General features: G+C 35.1%; 2 protein-coding genes and 1 non-coding gene across 5 annotated transcripts in view; 1 reads left to right on the forward strand and 2 right to left on the reverse strand.

The window, feature by feature from the left end:
• LOC113391499 (RNA-binding protein pno1) overlaps nucleotides 1-22,163 on the forward strand; it is a 269,552-nt gene that overhangs the window by 226,283 nt on the left and 21,106 nt on the right. The gene's annotated exons all lie outside the window — the stretch shown is intronic.
• LOC113391522 (5S ribosomal RNA) lies at nucleotides 1,827-1,945 on the reverse strand. Its single transcript, XR_003368322.2, has one exon. It is a non-coding gene; the product is annotated as a 5S ribosomal RNA (ribosomal RNA).
• LOC113393623 (uncharacterized) overlaps nucleotides 10,091-22,163 on the reverse strand; it is a 91,807-nt gene continuing 79,734 nt past the window's right edge. For 2 of the 3 annotated variants that reach the window (XM_064219057.1, XM_064219058.1), the window contains exons 6-14: nucleotides 17,542-17,637; nucleotides 16,342-16,455; nucleotides 15,530-15,696; nucleotides 14,862-15,066; nucleotides 13,237-13,389; nucleotides 12,769-12,927; nucleotides 12,427-12,497; nucleotides 11,746-11,919; nucleotides 10,091-11,324 (exon numbers count right to left, since the gene is read on the reverse strand). In XM_064219057.1, coding sequence (XP_064075127.1) covers nucleotides 11,141-11,324; nucleotides 11,746-11,919; nucleotides 12,427-12,497; nucleotides 12,769-12,927; nucleotides 13,237-13,389; nucleotides 14,862-15,066; nucleotides 15,530-15,696; nucleotides 16,342-16,455; nucleotides 17,542-17,637 — 1,323 coding nt within the window. In that variant the 3' untranslated portion in view covers nucleotides 10,091-11,140. The remainder of the gene's footprint in view (nucleotides 11,325-11,745; nucleotides 11,920-12,426; nucleotides 12,498-12,768; nucleotides 12,928-13,236; nucleotides 13,390-14,861; nucleotides 15,067-15,529; nucleotides 15,697-16,341; nucleotides 16,456-17,541; nucleotides 17,638-22,163) is intronic. The other variant, XM_064219059.1, reaches the window with a different exon arrangement.

A 22,163-nucleotide genomic window follows, 5' to 3' on the forward strand; every position in this document is an offset into this window, starting at 1 on the left:
AGATTTTATAACGTGATAGAAAATTTAAGATATTTAATTATTATTCTAAACATATATTATATTAAATAAATTTTAAAGAACTAGAGCGGTGTTTTGGTCTGTTACTTTTTTTTTATATCGGTAGGCGGACGGACAAATAAGCCATTAGATGGTAAGTAGTCACTTCTGCCCACAGATATAAGCGCCGCATGAAATTTTAACAATTTATTATATATATATTAACCAATGCGCCATCAACGTCGAGAACTGAGATATTACGTCCCTTTTTCCGGTTTGAAGGGTTAGTGAGCCAGTACTTAGTATTGCTGTTTGTCGGTAGAATATCTGATAAGTGGCTGGTACCTACCCAGACGGGTTGGCACAAAGCCCTCCCAGCAAGTAATCCATATTCAAAACAATTATATAATTTAACGTTAATTTCCAGCTCTACTGTTTTAATTAAGATCTCTATTAATTGTTACAATACAAGAAAATACTTTTAAAATTCCAATTGAAATATATAATTTAAAAATAAAAAATAGTTCAAAAATAATATTATATCCGAATAAAGTATTGCATAAAGGTAAAAATGAAATTCAAATAAAAACTTAACAATGAAATTGAGATGGGAGTTTTTAATAATATTTAACAAAGTTAAAATAAAATATACGTAGACGAACTAAGATTATACTTTTGTTTCGTTTAACTTTGAGATTTAAGCAATAAGTGGAAATAAGTTTTTTTTTTCGATTCAATGAACGTTAAAAAGTCGGTTTTTTGTATTTTCCATTTTTTACATATTATTTTATCATATTACAAATAAATTGTATATAATATGTAATTTATATGTATGTTTTTTATATTTATTTTTCCATTGCTCATAAAAAGGTTGTCTGGCAGATAATGCTTTTATCATTAAACCCGGCTTTTGTGTACAGCCGTACATAAAGAACCTCATCTTTTCACAAACTAAATCGCAGATAAAACTCTTATTATTATTAAAATACATTTTCACTGCACAGAAGTTAATTATCTTGACATCGACAAATAATTATTCGCAACGTACTCGTAATACAAGAAGCTTTTGTTCGTTATCGGAGTCATTCTGTCAAGAGATTACTTACTGACGATATGGAGCTTCGTATTATTTTTTTAAATTTAACTTTACGATGACGTGTTAGGATTATGCCTTATAAATTAATAAACAGAGTTTGTTTATGAGATTATCTTAGTATCTATAACAGTGCCGTATTTAGGGGAGGGCAACCGTGGCAATTGTCTTCGGCCTGAGACTTTTGACCTCCACAAGAGACGGCCTGTGATAGAGATTCCGAAGAGTTAATGTTATATGTTTATAAATATATTTAGAAAAATCAAATTATAATAATATTACTTATTAATATTTTAAAAGTTACTGATACAAAGAGTAAATATATTATTGACAAACCTTACTGACAGGAATGAAATTGCTCTGTTGCCACAGGGCCTCCACTCCTTTGTGGCACCAGGGCTTCCAGATCTTTACATCCGTTTCTGATCTTTGATACTATGGCGTGTTTCTGACAATGAAAGAAGGCAGTAAGTCTATTATACAATGACTAGTAAAATATATTATTTTATCATGAGATGATAGGATTGTATAGTTTTAATTACATTTACTAGTATTTCTGTGAAAAACTTCTACACAGCGCGGTAAAATTCCCAAAAGTAAATTAACAGCGGAATGAATAATCATACAAAATAATATTATTATTATATTTTTAATATTTGATTTAATATTTTATAAAAATACACTCAGATAATATGAAACGATAGAAATAGAGTTCCTAAAATGAAAATTACAAAAAGGCCAACGACACGCGGTGTTCCCAGGCGGTCACCCATCCAAGTACTGAACGCGCCCGATGTTGCTTAACATCGGTGATCGGACGAGAACCGGTGTATTCAACGTGGTATGGACGTTGGCGATGTTAGACACGAAAATCTTTAATAGATACATATATTAAATATGAAATATATAGACATTTGTTTTTCTAAAAAAAATTACACACTATTTTAACATTTAAAAAAAGTGTAACAAAACTCTTGAGTAAATTTATGAACTTCCGCCTCTTGGATACCGAATTCCGTCAATTAATTTGGCATTGGGATTCCAATGGACTGTCTGAGACTTGAAAGATTTCTTGGCGATTCACTATATTTTTCAACAAATCGAATTATGAAAGTAATTTTTTTGCACAACCGATATCTATAGAATTTATGAACGAGTAAAGATAAACAAAACTTTGATTAACGTATTCCTTGCGCTTCACTAATAGCGCAGCTATGTATATTGTGTGGCGATTACAGCTACGCCGACATTCAAAACGCCATTTTTTCTCTTATGAATATCAAACATTGTTCTTGACAAATTATACCGCGTCAATTCAATATCAAATGTAATTATTATGTCTTTATTCCTCATGTGGTTGGATAGGCTTATTTAGTTTATCGTCTGTGTACTCTTCAAAATTCGCTCTCACGAGGGTAAAGCTGGGGGCATAGACACGCACTTAATGCCTGTACATTATTACAGTCATTGCAGAAATCCCTCCGGGCATACGGTTTCATAAAACGCACTATAGACGTAAGACCGACGAGGCCAAATAGTTATGGGAACTAACAATGCATTTTCAATTTACAAAAATATACATACAGACGGGCAGACAATATTCAAAGGTTACAAATGACATATTTACTCTTGTAAGACTACATTCGTAACATTAACGTTACATTAATTGAAAAATTGACTCATGCAATAATTCAAGGGATTCGTATTTTTTAACGTTTACGTTAAGATATTGTTTTATTTAAATATTCAACCTGTCCGGCGTTTTTCCTGTTACTATAATTGAATTTTTGTTACAACGATTATTACTAACATTGTCTGAAACCGCAATTCTAAAAGCCATATAAAGCAGGAAATCAATCGTTATTTACAAACAAAGACACATCAATTTAATGCTGAATGTAAATCTGATGAATGAGTTTTCGTCATCATTAACATCATATTTCTCTAAACCTAAATAATTTATTACTTGATAAACTTCGCATACAACATATGAATAAAATATAGGTATTATCTTGAATTAGAATATTCATCTGACAAAATATATTGGCTCAGGAAGTTGATTTGTTTTGATTATGCGGTTATTACTCAATGATTAAATAATTTATATAAATAAATTGATTACAAAAAAATTACGTGTAAAATATCAATTGTATAATTAATACTGCTTCGATAGTGACGTTCAAGAATATTAATTATATGGGACTATCGCCCGTAATTATGACTGAGATTTTAATTTCCCCCTTTGGTTCGTAGTTTATTGGTTCAAATGCGGGCAATCACCACATTAACTTCTTGTATGTGTTTGCAAATCATCTCGATGTTGATTATATTCACATATTACTAACTCAACAAAATGAAAATTTAATTTACACGTAGGTTCACCACAACTTAATTTTATCAAGATGCCGAGGCCCTGTAAGAGCTTTTCCAAATACAAAAACCTAACTACAAACTGTTACTTAATATTAGGAAACAAGAAATAACAGAGTATAAATTAAAAAAATTGTAAAATAACGAATCCAGGGATGCTTGAACATTTTTTTTTATTTAGGCAAAATCATCGTCGATATGCAGGGCCGGACTGAGTTTAGGGGGCCCTGGGCTAACACTACTTAGGGGCCCATCTAAGACACATCTGAACGTAGACTTGAATTAAATTAATTGAATCGGTTTGATTAATTGCAGGACTCGCAGCGCTACAAACCATACGATCTGTTTAATTTAATAAAGTTATGGATTATTTCGCACTGTCGTCTATTTTTAACTTTAACTTGACCTAGCTGGGGTCCTCTTGAATACACGGGGCCCTGGGCTGAAGCCCAAAAAGCCATATGGTAGATCCGGTCCTGACGATATGTGTCATGTAAGTTAGAATCTAAAAGTTCAATGTAAGAAAAAGTAAAGTAAGAAACCATAAAATTAAACGAAAACTGTAGCTATATACACGCTCGGTTACGAATAGGTATTTTTTTATCAACTTAAAAGCCGTGGGCGTCGCGAGAGCTACGCGCAAAGTAAATCGGCGCATACAAAGCTTTTCTCTGAAATGCATTTGGTTTGACCTTTGTTGTGTTGCTATTTTTAGCTCCATCGTGTCCAAAGACCGACTCTAGCTTCAAGGGACATCACGTGTCCTACTGCACTCTAGAGGATTGAGAAATGCACCATATTGTATCCCCAAACTTATTACTTAGAACGTATGTATTGTCGTTAAGCTATTTTGAATATTCGTCTTATATTAATATTACATCTGTGGTCTGGTGATAAAATGGCTAACGTAAATTTTTGAATAATATGACAAATGTACATTTTGACATTTGATAGATCATTTTTGAAAGCAATTGTGCTATAACGGTACAATGTTAGCATCACTAATACTAATAATAAATAAAATAATAGTTTATTTGTTTGTTTGTGGGGGATAATCTCCACAACTAATAATTCAATTCTAAAAATATATTAATCAGTTTTAAGCTACATTATTTCTGAGTGCTACAAGGTATAAATCACATTTATATTATATCACTTGCATTCGTGCGAAGCCGGGGCGACGCTAGTATGTTATATAAAACAACCGACATTTTCATTTATTTATTTGTACCATAACTCTACAAATACATACAAAATAGAAAAAAACCGAGCTAAATCTAATTTCAAATTTACAGATAAGGTAAACTAAGTAGATACAGATTTTATCTGCGGGAAGAACACAGTTCAAAATTATACAGCACTTAAAATAATGCGACTGAAACTCTGTTACCTCGTCCCGCTTGAACCGCTGAACCGATTTAGATGAAATTTGGTGTGGAGATAATTCGAGTCCCAAAGAAGGAGATATATATTTATATATTCCGGTGGGGTGGGGCGCACCAGGCGTTCTCAGCATCGGCGAGACCCACATAGCTGGCTCGCGATGTCACCGCCTAACTGTGACATCGATCCCATCGCGCACAAAGAAATTTGGCAACTCTTTTTTTTGTCGCGCCGCCAAAAATGGAACTCTCTACCAGTACACGTGTTCCCTTCCTCATATAACCTGGTTGCCTTCAAACGAGGCCTGAAGAGGCACCTTGCGGGCCGGCATGGCGAGGGCTAGTGCAGCTCATTCCCGCTGACTGTACTGATACCATCAGGTGGAGTGGAGGCATATGCCTACCCGGACAGTATATAACTTTTAATTTAAAGTTTAAACACTTGTTTCGTGTGAAGTCGCTCCTATTAATCACAAAATTATGTAACAATATTATTTAAATATGAGTGCAAATTGTTATCATTTAAAAATGAATGGAAAGATAAGTGAATATTATTTATAATTGTGTTATTATGCACACACAAAACCGTTGACGTCGACGTTGTCTGTCATGTATTTTACATTAAATCTTTTTTCCGAAGCACGCTGAATCTTCTGTTATAAATTTTAAGTACATTGGATTAGTAGTCTTTTTCCAGCTAGGGAACACAAAAGAAACGTCTCCTCATTAACTAAGTGATAATGTTTTAGATGGGCCAAGGGCGGTCGGCGATCACGTTAATCATAACCGTAGATTACGGGTGCAAACCCGAGCGATCGCCACTGAATTTTCATGTGCTCTGGTATTCAAATTCATGTCATACTCGGGTTGAATGACAAAATCAAAATATACTTTATTCAAGTAGGGTTTTACAAGTACTTTTGAATCGTCATTTAACAAACTATCAAGTGAAGCTACCACCGGGTCGGATTGTAGATTCTACCGAGAAGAACCGGCAAGAAACTCAGTAGTTACTCTTTTTCAACATACAACCATCTTAGTTAAATATAATTATATATGTGTGTAATATATGCTGCCTGGAGGTCAACAAGTATTAACTCCACGCTTTTTTATCATCTGTATAATCTTGTATTGAATATTATGCCTTCTATACCAATGTATTTTTTACAAAAGATTTGAATTTATGGAACGGCAAAGTGAAAAATTTCTGCGGAATTTCATTATCACAATTTGCCACAAGTGTATCCAACCCATAATTATCTTCAAGCCACCTAAAAATGTGAGGCCTTAGCCCAGCATTGGGACTATACAGCACTATACTCATATTTCCTGAAACCGCAATTGCAATGACGCTATAACTGCGAACATTAGATTGCCTGACTGGGGTGAATTATGCCCCATAATATACTATAGTGTCTATTGACTCGACCTTCACCTTGCTTCGTTGGCGAAAAGCCAGAACGAAAAATCGATAGCACGTAGATTTTATACGATCATGTCATAAACAAACGCGCTCGGTAAGTATTTTTTATTTTTAAATAATGTTTAGGTAACCTTAGTAAGAATATCAACTGTCGAAAGTCCGAATTCGTTTTTGAGTTTATTTAATGTGTATCACTTAATTTACTAGTAGTATTATTTGCTATTTATTTTCACGTAAACTATCAACTATAAAGTTTAACAGAAAATTTAAACGTTTTATGTATACTTTGCAATTTGTATCATTAGTTTTAGAAATATTAGAAGTATAGATTTTGTGTGATTATATTGCTCGTAAGAAGTCGAGACGTATAGACGGTATATAAAACATTTTTAATTACGGAAGCGTAAAAAAAAAAACTAAAATATAATCAAATAATTAAAAAAAGCACTCATAAAAACTGTTCTTATTTCTACACACAAATTTGAATAACCTATACAACTTCGTATCGCTTCCACTCGTGAGCTGTTAGCTCAGTAAGCGCTTTTGATAACAAAACCGACATTCAACTAAAAACTATGTTCTTAGACAATTTAGCGAAGAACGATCCCTTATTAGAGATCCGGTGACAAAACTACTTCTAAGACAAAGCCCCTTACTAATGTTTTCTTTTCAATTGATATTAGGAAGAATTATTACGATTCTCCACCTTTACCAACTTTAAAAAGTTTAGTTTAGTTTATCTATGACAAATTTGTGCAAGCTCGTCTTCGAAGGTATCTCCCATTAATAATATGTATATTCAACGACCTAGCAACGATACTTAGAACTGTTGTGTTCCGGTTTGAACGGTGAGTGAGCCAGTGTAAATACAGGCATAAGGGACATATTTCTTACAGCGCCATTGTCTATGAGCTGTTGTGACCTTTTACCATCAAGTAGCCCATTTACTCGTCCGCCTACCTATATCATAAAAAACTATATTTCTAATTTAGTACTGCAGTTCAATTTCGTTACTGGGACGTAGATCGAAGAATCAGATGATTGAAATCACAGCAGGTAGATAATATTAACCTACTAATTTAAAGGAAAAATATAAAAGTTTTTTTTTTATATCTTTACTATCTGTGTCCGCAAATTCGTGCGCGTTGGATTTAACAAAAAAGTTATTGTTCAGTTCACAGACTACTATAACTTAATGAAAACAACAACCGTGACGCCGGTGGTGGCATGCGCGAGGGCTGCGCGCGGTATTGATCATTGCAGCATGACTTTATAATTATTTTATATATAATTCTAAAATAAAAGTAGACTAAATTACTCCTTATTACATCAGCTATTTGCCAATATAAGTCACATCAAAATCGGTCCATCCGTTCCAGAGATTAGCCGGAACAAACAGACAGACAGACAAAAAATGTAAAAAAAACAACAATAGTCAGAGACAAAAATTGTAAAAATTTATATTTTGGTCAAAGTACCGTCTATACATAAATATGCATTTAGTAAAAAGCGGTTTATTTAATATTACAAACAGACACTCCGATTTTATTATATGTATATATATTTAGAAACAGGAAAATAAAACTACAATCATCAAATACTATTGAATAAATTTATTTTTGTATCGTCGAGACAGTCCAAATGAACAGAAATACTGGAAATCCTTATATTATACATACATTATTTCCATATTTAAAAGAATAGAGATCGAAAAAATTTAAACTACATGTTTATTGCAACTTACGATATTTATATACCAATATTATTAATACATACCTACGTATTCCTATTACATAATGTTTTTACAACAATGTTTTGACAATTGCATTTTGTGATTTTTTCTATAAAACATTAGCAAGCTCTCGAATCTCCATGGAAGAATAATTCACATTATTTTTGCGTATTTTTTTTTTACAATAAATATATTATAATCACTATATTTAGCTTTTATTTTAATTATAATGGATACCACGACGTTTTTCTTGTTTAAAATTAAAAACAACTTTGTATTTAAGCTAAATTATTATTATTGATAAAAAAAGTCTTAATTTTCGTTTGTTTCGAATTACATGCGTTTCCCGCGCTATCTAATTCCACAGATAACCGAGAGTTTACTGTACATACGTCACTGCACAGATTAGAGAATATCTAGAATATCAAAAAAAAAATGGCGCCAAAACAACAGTTCGCTAACATTTTAATAAATAATATTCCAAATGAATCTATTACTTTTAATTATTAATAAATTAATCATTATATTTAATTACGATTTACAGTATCATTACGTTATGACAAAAGATTACATAAGTCAAAAAATGCAAACTTTTATTAAATGGAATTAATTATAATTCGCACCAAAAAGGGTATATTTGTGTAATTATATTTAAAATTCAGTGCCTCGTTACTTTTTTTAATGTTATATGAATTAAAATTAACAAAAAGACTTAATTCTTTGCTGGCTTTAGGTTGTGTCAATAGGGCACAGATTATTCAGACAATTTTATAAATATTCTTAATTTATTTTAACTTTGTATTTAAATTGACTTTATTAAATGCGTTCATACTGTACACGGTTAGTTTTGAACCTTATAATACCATTTCAGCTAATTGGCACTGATGTTTGTGGCACAAATATCCCATTATCTTATTTGCAAATTATTTTTAAAGTTTATTAATTTAAAAATCAAATAATTTTATTATTTTAAAATAAATGTTTCATTAAGAGTAATGTAAATCTAATTTGTATAAATATAATTACGAGCCTCTTTTAAAATTATTTTTTAATATTCATAATTATAGAAAAAAAAAACATGGAATCTTTAGAATAAGTCTAACTAGAATTTATGTGATGTGATTAGGTATAAAAAATTATGGTAGCCATAGACAAGAATAGACTAATAAAATTTACCATTGCCACTATTTGTCTCTGTTTAGAGACAAATAGTGGCAACACGATCATGTTATCTCTCTCACATAGTTATTGTATTAGTTTACGGGATAGAGAAAGCTCAGTCAATTCTATCTATGGTAAAAACTTAAATTTACTCAATAACGGATAGTCGATAAAGACAATTTTTTGTATATTTGATACGATACGATAATCCTTATCAATATTATTGTACCATCTGATAGAAGGTGTTGCGGATGACTTATAAATGTACACGATTGGCTCAGAGACAAAATTCTTATCGAGTCTGACATTACCTTATTAAATATACAGTTAATAACGGATATGTTTTAAATAAACTCTAAGTATTCAGACAGACTGATTATTGCCATTCGTTCCCATTCATTGTATAGGAATATATATTGAAATGTTTAGTGTAAAGCGTTTTATGATATGGTGTTTATTACGAGAAAATTATCAATATTTAATCATATAATATATATCACAAGGAAGAATGTCTTTATAACAAAAATTACATCGTCGTCCTGCAATTAAAACGCGAAAAAAATTTAGCAATGGCCCATTTTTTAAGGAATTTCTAATATTCCTATCCCCTCCAACTAAGCTTGTGCTAGGAGTGGGGACGACAATGGCCCAATGGGGACAGGATCGTACCTGTAACTTCGTACTATTACGCCATTGACGCTTCCCTTCCTATTTTCATGTTTTTGATAGAATTTTTTTGAACTTCGTTTGAGGTCATATTGTTGATGATATACAAAATTCACGCTTATCAAGTCAATAGTATAAATTTCTGATTTCTGAAGCTGTGTAGCGAATCTACTTATACTAAAACCTGATATATAGATACGGGAAAAGTCAATGACAGCAATTTTATTAAGGGACAAACTTTGCGAAACAGTTTTGGTATTATGTACAAAAATGAATTTACGTCGTTTTGAATGCACGACGACGACACTTGGAATTAATTAATGAATACTTGGATACAGCATTACGTTTACATTTAATAGTTGTTAACGTCCGTTCGCTGTTTAAAATCCAATACTTTTAATCTGAGCATAGATAAGAGAAATCATGAAACTATAACAAACTAAACATATATAGAAAGAGAAATAATTACTGTGTTTTAAATGTTGCTACTATAAAAAAAAGCTTGCTCTGCTTGAAATGACTTTTTTCAACATTTTAAAATGACTTCGAGCCTTTTTAACTGGCACTTCAACGTAGGATGTATTTTAATAGTACAAAATCTATGAATTTTAATATATTCCATTTTTAGTATTACTATAAGTTTTAATTAAATTAATCATTAGCATTATAACGGAGAGATATATACAAACAACCAAAAAAATAGCTCAGATTTGACAAAATAACGTACAATTGTACAAGTATCAAGAACGCACAGTTCGATATAGTCGATTTCAATGGCAGGAGCAGTAAAGATCGATAAACTTTGAACTTCACTTAACATCATTGTTTGAGATCTAAATATTTTTTTTGTTTAATTAGAAATAAGTATATATTTATCGAGAACTGTTTGTAATTCATATCTAAGGTTTGATTAACTCTACTATTCCTGCCGTTGGAATATACCATGTAAACAATTACATTTAAACACGAAGTCTATTGAATTTTGGCAACAAATATTTCGTTCCAGAACAGTCTATATTAGTGGGACGTAATCTATAAAAAATATACTATCCTCAGATGCGTCTATTTAATAACAATTGACGCCATCCTTTGTACTTGATACAAACACATCACAACACTTATTACTCCAACGGTACACATCGTAAATGGCCGGTAACTGTTCTTAAGACGCTTTTCGACAATCACATGTAATTGTAATCGTTTTAGAATATGAATTTTGAAAGTTTTAAGTTCTTCTTCGTTCGATGTATTGACAATGTCACAAAAGGGACAGTTCAAAATCACTTTTTAACCTTCGCAGCGTCGATTCCGTGGAACTACTTCACATCACCCTTTAAGGCCTGATCGAGAATCGCCTTCGATGCTATTTCGACGGTGACCGTCCTGCTGATGGTGGACAGCTGGCTCTGGTCCGACATCAGGTCGACCGGATCGGTGAGAATCTTCAGCGAGGATACCTTCGCTCGCTGATACGCCGTCACCGTGTTCATACCCAGGAACCTGATGACAGAGAATAGTTTTACTTTAGTAAAAGCTAAATATTCTTTATTCATTCATTCAAAAGAACTCTTGTCGTCATTTTACAGTGTTGGATTAAATTCGAAGCTACTGCCACCGAAAACAACCGGCTAGGTCAGTAGTTACGCTTATCCAATATTTCAATTACAGAGCGTGTAAGTAAAGTACAAATACATTTATATGTATCCTGCCTAAAAATCAAATCAAAAAAAAAAATCTAAATATGCCCTATTCGTCAATGTCTTTTGACATGAGCATTACATTTTTTAATAGGCCAAGTTGAAAACAACTTTCGTTTGAGTCGTGTTTTTGGTGGACCATAGTGAGTGTCTAAGTTGGGTTTCCTAGGGAGACGTAAATCACAAAACAAAGTGTCGGACTGCCGCCAAATGAACGCGAGTACCTCACGGCGACGTAGCACACGAGCAGCGCGGCGCCGGCGGCCAGCACGCGCGGCACGGGCGACGGGAACAGCTGCACCAGCACCCACGCGCCGCCCGCCGCGCCGCACACGCACGCCACGCTCAGCCCCGTGCGCAGCCACGCGCCGCACGTGAAGCCGCGCTGCCACTCCACCCTGACACCAAGCGCGCATAAGCCACGTCACCGAGCGCATGTGACGTCACTGAGTTCAACTTGCCGCCGCGACGTGCGGCCGATGGTATTTAGTTTAAAAACGTTAGTGACGTCACAAACACATTTTGTAGTGACGTTAAATGTACAATAAAAAATATTGTTAACGAATACATTTTAATTTCGATTCGATATTGTTCACTGACTAGCAGGGATGAATTTATTTAACTATAATATTTTTTGATTTCTCCTACTGATGTTCACTACCATTTAATTCTACATTACCACTACAATAATGGCAATATCTATATTATTTAAAAAAAAAAAAACAACTTTTTTTTTGTTGACATCTTAAAGTGATTTGAAATGACATTTTAATTTCAACCAAAACCAATTGGAAAATTTAATATACACATATTATCACTAAAGAATGTTTACAAAATAAGTTGTCGGCTAAGAAATGTACGTATACCACAAGTGTACATGTGCATGTATCGGTTTCGTGTCCCACCTGTTCGTTTCCTGCACTATATATGGAGTATTGCAAACTTTGCATTTTAATCCATCGGGGCTCGCAGCGCTCTGAAACATTCATAATTTTATTAATTTCAAAATTTAACGCGAGGACATTTTTCATTTTAAATATTACTAATAACATTCTCTTTACACCATTTCGGTAACTTTTTTATACGATTGGCAATCTGGCAAATGGCCACCTGATGGTTAATGGTCACCGATACAAAAATAGGGGGGGGGGGGGGGGGGGGGGGCGTAACTTAGTATTAATTTTACCCGTTGGAAGTCCGGCCAGACAGTTGGTAATCGTATAATCGTGACAATCGTAAGTGCTTACCTCCACGAGCCACCTCCTCAAGCAGTCGTGGTGCACGGCGGCCACGTCGCCGGTGCAGCGGCACGGCGTGATGAGCGGCTCCGGTCTCGCGCTGTCGTAGCAGATCCAGCAGTCGCGGCTCGAGCCGACGCTGCCCACGAGCGAATCAGTTTCCACATTCTGGAGAGTTAAAATCACGATTAGAACACTGATGTTTCTAACTCTATATGTTTAAGACAATTCAAATCCACTTTAAAGCGGTTCAATCCAGTTTCCCTGGTCTAACGTTGAAGTTAAAAGAAAAGGCCTCATATATTATAACTTTCATAGCTATATTAGTAGTTTAACATTAGTTTAGTCCACAGGTTAGTGCACAGATACACAAAACACAAAACGACCATCCACAAATTCCAATTACAAATTCATTTTCACTTTCGAATGTTTGAAAATATCGATAAAACGTCGAGACGTATAGAATAACACACTCACCGGCGGAGGCTTATCTTCAATCGACTTCACGGGAATGGTATAAAGATACGTCGCGTAAATAACGTTCCAAAGAGCCAAACGCCAATATTGGTACAGCTCCATTACAAATTGCGCCTTTACGCGCCACGAAAGTTGGACAAACTCCACCAAATTCTGGGAACTCATATTGATTTTAACGTTGGCTCATTTGGAAAAATATCATCCAAATCATTTGAACCAACACATTTGACATATAACGCAATAGCGAAAACAGAAACGAACGATACAAGAAGCGTTAAAGCTGAAGACATAAATAAACCTAACAATGAAAATGAAACACGTTGCACAAAAACGAGCGACATTTTACAGGCCCAAATTTTAACCAAAACGGTGAGCCAAGTTCCCAAGCCTCATGAACAATAAACGATGACGAATCCCCTCAAAAGACACATCGAATCTCAAACCGAGCACAGTTACTATAAACACAATATCACGTGAAACCAATACTATTGTAGGACCCTATGTAATCTAAATCTAGGCACATTACAATATGTCGTAGATTAGTTAATTGCTAGTAACTATCGTTAACGTGTGACAATTTTACGGTAACGTAAATTGTATAAGATTCGTAACAAAATTTCAACGAGAAAATAACGTAAAAAACAGATCTTATATATCTATGGCACCAGTTTCAAATACGTAATTGAGTCATAGGGGAACTCATGACCCAATATGAACCACTGTTTACAAATACGAGTAATTGTATCGCGTTCGTTCCGAGATAAGCGAATTATTAACATAAACTAATTTATAAATACATTATTTTGTAAATAACAATTATACTTATCGTTGGTGTGAATGAGTTTATTATCGAAAATGTTTTAAATGATCTGAAATTTAAACCAGTACGCTCTTGCACATTTTTTTATAACACAGGCGAACGGTTAAACGTACCACTTGGTGGTAAATGGTTACCGCTGGTAGCACATACCACTTAGACATCGGTACTTTAAGAAATACTCACCATTCCTTACATAGCTATTGGGATAGAGTGTTTACAAACGTACACACCGATACTAAGCTAACTGCTTGGTGGTAGAATATATAAGGCGGGAATGGTACCCATACAGGCTCGCACAAAGCCCTACCACCAAGCCTTCTAAGTTTGCACACTCAAGCACGTTTGAATCGTCATATCATGGAATAACAAACAAGTAACTCAGTTATTCTTTTTCACAGATTAAAGAACATTTTATTAATGAAATGTTTCTTGTTATCTGTTTGTAATTAAGACTTTTACACTAATGAGCTATTCACTTAACGAGACAACGTTTAGATGTAATAGTCGTCCCTTGATGGACCATAGAGTACTGGGGGGATATTCTACTAACATACAACGACTACGATACGATCGTATTCCGATCCAAATTCGATGTTAATTTGAGCTCTCAAAGATAGACATCTGGACTATGTATTATATAATGTATACTCTATTCCAACCTTAACAGGAAAAAAGCCCAATAAACACCAACGCGGTCGAGTAAACACGCTGATCCCCCCCACACGGTATTGACGGAAGTATGCGTGCCTGACTCACTCGATCGCTTGCTTTGCACGATAAATAAAAATAGATGTTAATGAATTACCTTGCTATCCGTGGGTAGCTTGTGCGCGAGAAGGTCCGACAGTCGAGCCTCGTCGAGCTGCCGCGCGAGCAGCCGTCGCGGGTTTAGCAACCAGAGCCGCTCGGGCGCCATGCAGTTCCACAGCACGCAGGGGAACCATAGCGCGACACCGATCTCGGCCAGGCGGAACACCACGTCGTGCCAGTTCCGAGATACGACTGGCACTCTACGAATGGAAACATACACATATACAGCACTGATCGCCATGAAACTGTCGAGAATTATAAATATAATTGATGGAGTCAATCCGTGCGACAGCATTTGACGACGGCGACCAATAAACAGAGCCGAGATGGCCCAGTGGTTAGAACACGTGCATCTTAACCGATGATTATGGGTTCAAACCAAGGCAAGCACCACTGAATTTACATTTGCTAAATTTGTCTTAATAATTCATCTCGTGCTCGGCGGTAAAGGAAAACATCGTGAGGAAACCTGCATATGTAGACACATGAAATTTCATCGTAATTCTGCCACATGTGTAGGCTACCAACCCGCATTGGAGCAGCGTGGTAGAATAAGCTCCTAACCTTCTCCTCAAAGGGGGAAGATGACTTAGCCCAGTAGTGTGTAAAAAAGTTTTATTTTAGTTCGTAATGATTAGAACAATTTAACAATGTATAACTTACTTGGTCTTCCAGAATTCACTCAGAGTCTCCGAAGCCAGGAAACCAGCGATTAGGATGAGCATCAGCGCCTGGCTGACCAGGCCGACGCGTGACTGGTGCAACTGCGAGTGATTCACTGATCTTGGATCCACGGAGCCATCGGAATCGGCCAGATCTGTTTGAATACCCTAAACAAAAAAAAATACAGACATATAGTTTACTATTTGTCGCGTTTTACGGTCTATCCGTTGTGTGTTAGGCATAAAAAAAAATAGATAAAATAGATAGATATAGGTGAGATTTGATGTAGAGATAGTTTCAGTCCCAGAAAAGGATATTCATCATCCTTGAGGGGTGGCAGTCATACCTTTTAGGTATTAAAAAATCCTATCCTACAAACTATGATGGGAAAAGTTGCCGGAAGGAGAGCTGTTGGGCGCAGAAAAAAGTCTTGGCTGTGCAACATCCGAGAATGGACGGGAATTGCGAGTGCTGTCGATCTCTTTCGCCTCGCGAAGAACAAGAAGGAGTATTCAAAGCTGACTGCCAACCTTCGCTAGTCGGAGTGGCACTCGAAGAAGAAGATTCCTACAAACTTAAACTTCAAGCTTGCTTCATAACAAATTTCATCAGATTCGGTTCAGTGATTTCACAGTGAAAGAGTAACAAACAGACAGACAGAGTTATTTTCACATTTATAATATTAAAGCATATATTACGTGTGTAATAGTAACTCTTTCTTACATTTAGTCAGTTCATCACCAACGAACCAGAATACCAAATATTTAATATAATTTCCATTATTATTTCTGGATTTTTCTAGAATAATTCACCTGTTTAGTGACGAGCGTGTCCTGAACATCGTCACCCTCGGCGGCGGTTGACGGACCGGGTCGTGGTGATATTATCGTGCAGACCTTCGTCTCCCTAAGAAATTCTCCTCGAAGCTGAAATAAATTATTGCAAACTTAAAATTCATTTCAAACGTAGTCAACAATACTTAGACTGTATTCAAATAGTAAACAACATTGTCAAAATGAGTTTATTTTATATTCCTAGTATAGGCTTTGGCGGGATAATGTTTAGTAATCCCTGCTTAAGACGTTTTGACAAAACATACATACATACTACGAAACACATCACCGAAAACAGCCCAATGAACTATTAATAGTAATAATTAAGAGACCACTAAAATAGCAACTACAAGATCATCGATCATTTTACGACAAAACAAAACTAAACCCTAATATAATGTCACAAAGTTTAGAATTCGTTAACACTTCTCAACTCCATAGACATAAAATTCAACAATGGAACATTAGTGCGTCCTCAGGCTGACCACATACGGGACAAATAGATATTATTCTTGATTGTAACCATAAAGGTAAGTTTTGTTTGCCATTTATTGTCTATACGACCTTTTTATAATTTATAAAGATTAAAGTATATTATATATTATTTAAACCATCAGATATTATGCCGCGAGGCAGCGATACTTGGTATTTTTGTGGTCAGTTTTGAAAGGTGAATGAGTGTAAACACAGGCACAAGGGACATAACATCTTAGTTCCCAATGTTGATGGCGCATCGGCGACGTAAGGGATGTTTAATATTTCTAACAGCCAATGTCTATGGGCGGTAGTGACCACTAAACATCAGGCTCCAAATGGTGGCCCATTTGGCGGTCCGCCTACCTATTATATAAAAAAAATGCTTGTCACTGTGAAATTATGACTTTTAATTTTTTAAATAATAGTATCAATGCCTCGAATTAATTAAGGAATTACTAATACACCTATTTACCCCTCATTTAAAACTAATCACTTAGGAGTGGGTACGACAATAGACCAAGGGGTCAGGATAGATCCTGCGACTTTTACATCGCTAGGCGTTCCTGAAACCATTGCGCCATTGACGCTTCGAAATGAAAACAAATTATTCGATTGGAAAATAAAAAAAATAAAAATTTAAATGGCGACCTCAGGGTCTGTGACCTTATATGCTAAACGAGACTTTATTATATACTATCTTACCTTAAAGTATACTTCAACACCGTAAATGAGAAAGAATATAACCACTATGAACAGAAGCACCGCGTAGCAGCCGTTGAACACATGCTGATAAAAACTCTGAAACAATATAAAATCAACGTTCAACGTTATTTAAATCTATACATAGGAGTCTACGGCTATTTTGTATTTAACCCGATTAAAAAAACTTAAATCTAATGTCAAAAAACATTGACAAATAAGGCATATTATAAGTATAAATATTAATGTGCAAATATTTGTTTGTAAGTTTATGACTGCACCGCCTGTTCCGATGGTTTCAATAAATCTCTCTCAGATCGGGTTGTCTGGAAAGAGCTGGCTAATTAGCCATAAGTGCGCCCATTGTACACACATAAAATTGGTTATATTTTTGTTTTGAACATTATTTCTATATTTGTTTTTGCACTTGCGTTTTGAAAAATCAGAATTAACGACGGTACCACATACACTCATACCCAAGACAGTACAGTATTATATTAAAACCCCCAACATCTTCCCAGTCAATACTAAAAACAATTCGAATACATTAATCATTACATTACATACATTAGCAGCCTGTTAATATCCCACTGCTGGGCTACGGCCTCCTCTCCCTTTGAGGAGAAGGTTTGGAGCATATTCCACCACGCTCCAATGGGGGTTAGTGAAATACACATGTGGCAGAATTTCGTTGAAATTAGACACATGCAGGTTTCCTCACGATGTTTTCCTTCACCGCCGAGCACGAGATGAATTATAAACACAAATCAAGCACATGAAATTCAGTGGGCCTGGGTTTCAACCCGAGATCATCTGTTAAGTGGCACGCGTTCTAACCACTGGGTCATCTTGGCTCTCATTACATTAAACAATGTACAAAATATATTATGCATTCCAAACGATTCACATAGAATTATTTATCATACGAGTACCTACCCAGTATTAGTCAATCACAATTTCTTTGTTTTCGAATTGAAAACAAAACTCACACCTATTCTAATATTATAAATGCGAAAGTAACTCTTTGTCTATCTGTCTGTCTGTGCTCTTTTAAGTTTAAGTTTGGTATTAAGCGAGCTTGAACCCAAAGGAAGGTCGTAGGTTTTTTCATACATAAAACCTGACGATCGACCCCTAAAACTCAAACAGAACCGCGGGCGACAACTTGTATATTATATACCTACAATCTTCGTGGAAACACACTTGCCAAGTGCGCTCGAGGACGTGCAACATTAAACAATTGACAACTCCCACACTCAGTTTACCTACGACACAATTGATGTCAATACTAAAACTAAAACTAACAAACTAGAATCATTCATACTTATATCATAAATACGTAAAATTTGTTTATTTGTAAGTGGTAATCTCTGAACTGAGCCGGAATAGGATATATAACAAATATTTTTTTTTTCTGTGGTATAAAACTAAATTATTCCTGAGTTAAATTATATTTATATAATCATATAATATTTTTTTTTTTTATAATTTGTGTTTATAATTCATCTCATGCTCGCCGGTGAAGGAAAACATCGTGAGGAAACCTGCATGTGTGTCAGCATTGGAGCAGCGTGGTGGAATATGCTCCATACCTTCTCCTCAACGGGAGAGGAGGCCTTAGCCCAGCAGTGGGAAATTTACAGGCTGATTATGTTATTATGTTTATGTATCATATTATTTTCTTTATCAACAAATTGAACCCGTGCGAAGGGGGGGCGTGTCGATAGTCCTTTATAACCACTTTACTGTTTCGCAATACCCGATACGCAAAAGAATGATAACACACACGGGTTTTAAGAAACAGAGTTTAATATTCTTTAATACAAGGACAAAACACTTTATGTTTTATTTAAAAAAAACATATTATTATTCACTGATAGTAAGACTAGCGAACAAAAGTATACTAATATTATATCGAAAGTAACCCTGTCTGTTACCTCTTCAACCGCTGAACCGATTTAGATGAAATTCGGTATGGAGATAGTTTCAGTCCCGGGGAAGGACATAGGCTCCTTTGTGATATATTTATTTATTTAAATACTTTATTGATCACCAAACACACAGTAAATGGGACAAAAGGCGGACTTAAAGCCTGAAGGCATTCTCTGCCAGTCAAACTTTAGGTCAAACAGAAAACCACGAAGGCGGTAATAATAATAACGAATTAACAATACATAACAATATATGTACATATTTATATATAAAACTATAAAAAAAAACATATACATACATACCCATATAGTATCTACAAAATAAATATTGATTTATACTGTGTATAGTAAAAACATATAAATAAATAATACAGGTAAAGCCGCAGTTTCGACTGGATCAGTTTGTTGGGACGTAATAAACTGTACTGTAGATCCATAGGTCGCTGGTTCAAATCCGGCTCGAAGGACCACTTGTTGGGACGTAATAAAAGTCCATAGACTGGTTAATATATTTTAATTTAGGAGCAAGACCACGTATTACTATTACAATTTTAAATGTTGAAAATGTAGGAGAAGAGAGCGAGTGTGGTCTGTCGGGGCCTTATATACCCGGGCCCCCATCACTGCAGACACGACGTCACACTCGCCCATTGGCTGCCGAGCGCAAGTCTGCGACCGATGCGTTAGTCGCAACACAGTTTTTATAAGAGCACAACTTGTATACAAAACTGAAAAGTTTGTTTGTATAAACGCGCCAATGTAAGATTGTATCAGCCGATTTCAAAACACACGTTGACAAGTATCTTTTGATAAATATGCAGTTTTCCTTTCAATAATCAGTCTCCTTCAATATAAACCGCGAGGTGAATTATTAACACAAATTTATACAAGTAAAGATTCAGCGATATACTATCAAAGCTACGATCAACGATTTTTATCCTCTAAACCTGCAAGTACATACATATACAGCCATAGGTCTATACCCAAAAAATCACTATTATACATCAGTAATGGACATAGGAGAACGAGCTCTTAAAATTATTAATTTGTCATGGATACGTCTTCAAAATTATCGAAACTTATATCGGTAAGCTTTTAAAAAACATATCATAGTGAATTCTTTGAAGGGTAAGGAGAGATCTTATAGTCTATGTTTTTAAGGTATTGAGAGGTGTAGTCCATAATGCTAATGTATTAAGACAGTTGAGTCGGTGCCCAACGGACGAACCAAGTTGCTCAAGGAGGCGCCACTGACGCGCACGTTACGTACCCTCAACGTCATAGTCGACAGGGTGGACTTGTTTTGTTGCAGCCTGGGCGAGATCACAACTATAGCCATTTCAAGTATATCATATATAATGGATAGACTTATTTTAAATATTGTTAATAAACGTGCTGTAATATCGAATTAGGACAACGATGTCCTGTAATGATATGTATACAGTTTTGTATTATAAATAAATAAATTCCATTAATAAACAATTACCAAAAGCAATGCTATTCAAATGAATTCTGTACCACGGGTATAGATCAGCCCAGTTAGTTAAGAAATCGGGAATTTCTCTAAACAAAATCGAAATATTGTTTATTCAAATATAATTTTAAATCATCATGATCTCAGTATAGGATCAAATAAACACAAACTGACAAAAAATCCACTGAGCTTCTTTCATCGGTTCCTCTCAGGTCAGGGTATTATCTTTTCCGAACTGGTAGTGTTTAAATGCTTCTAGCATTACACAAACTTATTGATTGTCAAATGAACTAGCTGTTGCCCGAGGCTTGGCTCGCGTGGAAGTTGAATATATTTACAGATTAACTTAAAATATTACGTAAATATAAGACCTCTTTGTATAACCACATTGGTGTGTATTTCACCCCTTAGGGTAGAACATCGAGAAACGCTTTAATACGTATCTACTCATATTGAATCAGTATCCCAAAAATAAAGTTTCATGTTTCTAACTTAAAAAATGACGGACTTCCATACAAACTTTCAACACCTTTTTCACCTCCTTAGGAAAAGAATTGCCAAAATTCCTTATTTTGTGGGCATCTACTCAATAAAACGATCCTACTCACCAAATTGCATGGCCCTAAAAAAATACCGAAGTGAACCGGCAAGAACTATCACTGTAGTAATTATCTGTCTGACCCTTAATGAAATAAAGAGGAGCTGAACTGTCACAATACAGTGTGCCTGTACTTAACACTGACTCATCGGCCGGACAGGAATGTAACAAACACGGCATTGTTTTAAGTTATTGAATATATTGCGAAATGACACACCACGAAGCATTCACTTAATTCATAACATCACCAACTTACATTCCCGCAATAATAATTATTAGCATTAGCAGCCTGTAATTTTCCCACTGCTGGGCTAAAGGCCTCCTCTCCCTTTGAGGAGAAGGTTTGGAGCATATTCCACCACGCTGCTCCAATGCGGGTTGGCGGAATACACATGTGGCAGAATTTCGTTGAAATTAGACACATGCAGGTTTCCTCACGATGTTTTCCTTCACCGCCGAGCACGAGATGAATTATAAACACAAATTAAGCACATGAAAATTCAGTGGTGCCTGCCTGGGTTTGAACCCCAAATCATCGGTTAAGATGCACGCGTTCTAACCACTGGGCCATCTCGGCTCTTTCGCAATAATAATATAATTAACTAATTCTCGAAATAATACT

This window comes from Vanessa tameamea, chromosome 25, assembly GCF_037043105.1.
Source record: "Vanessa tameamea isolate UH-Manoa-2023 chromosome 25, ilVanTame1 primary haplotype, whole genome shotgun sequence".
NCBI lineage: Eukaryota > Metazoa > Arthropoda > Insecta > Lepidoptera > Nymphalidae > Vanessa > Vanessa tameamea.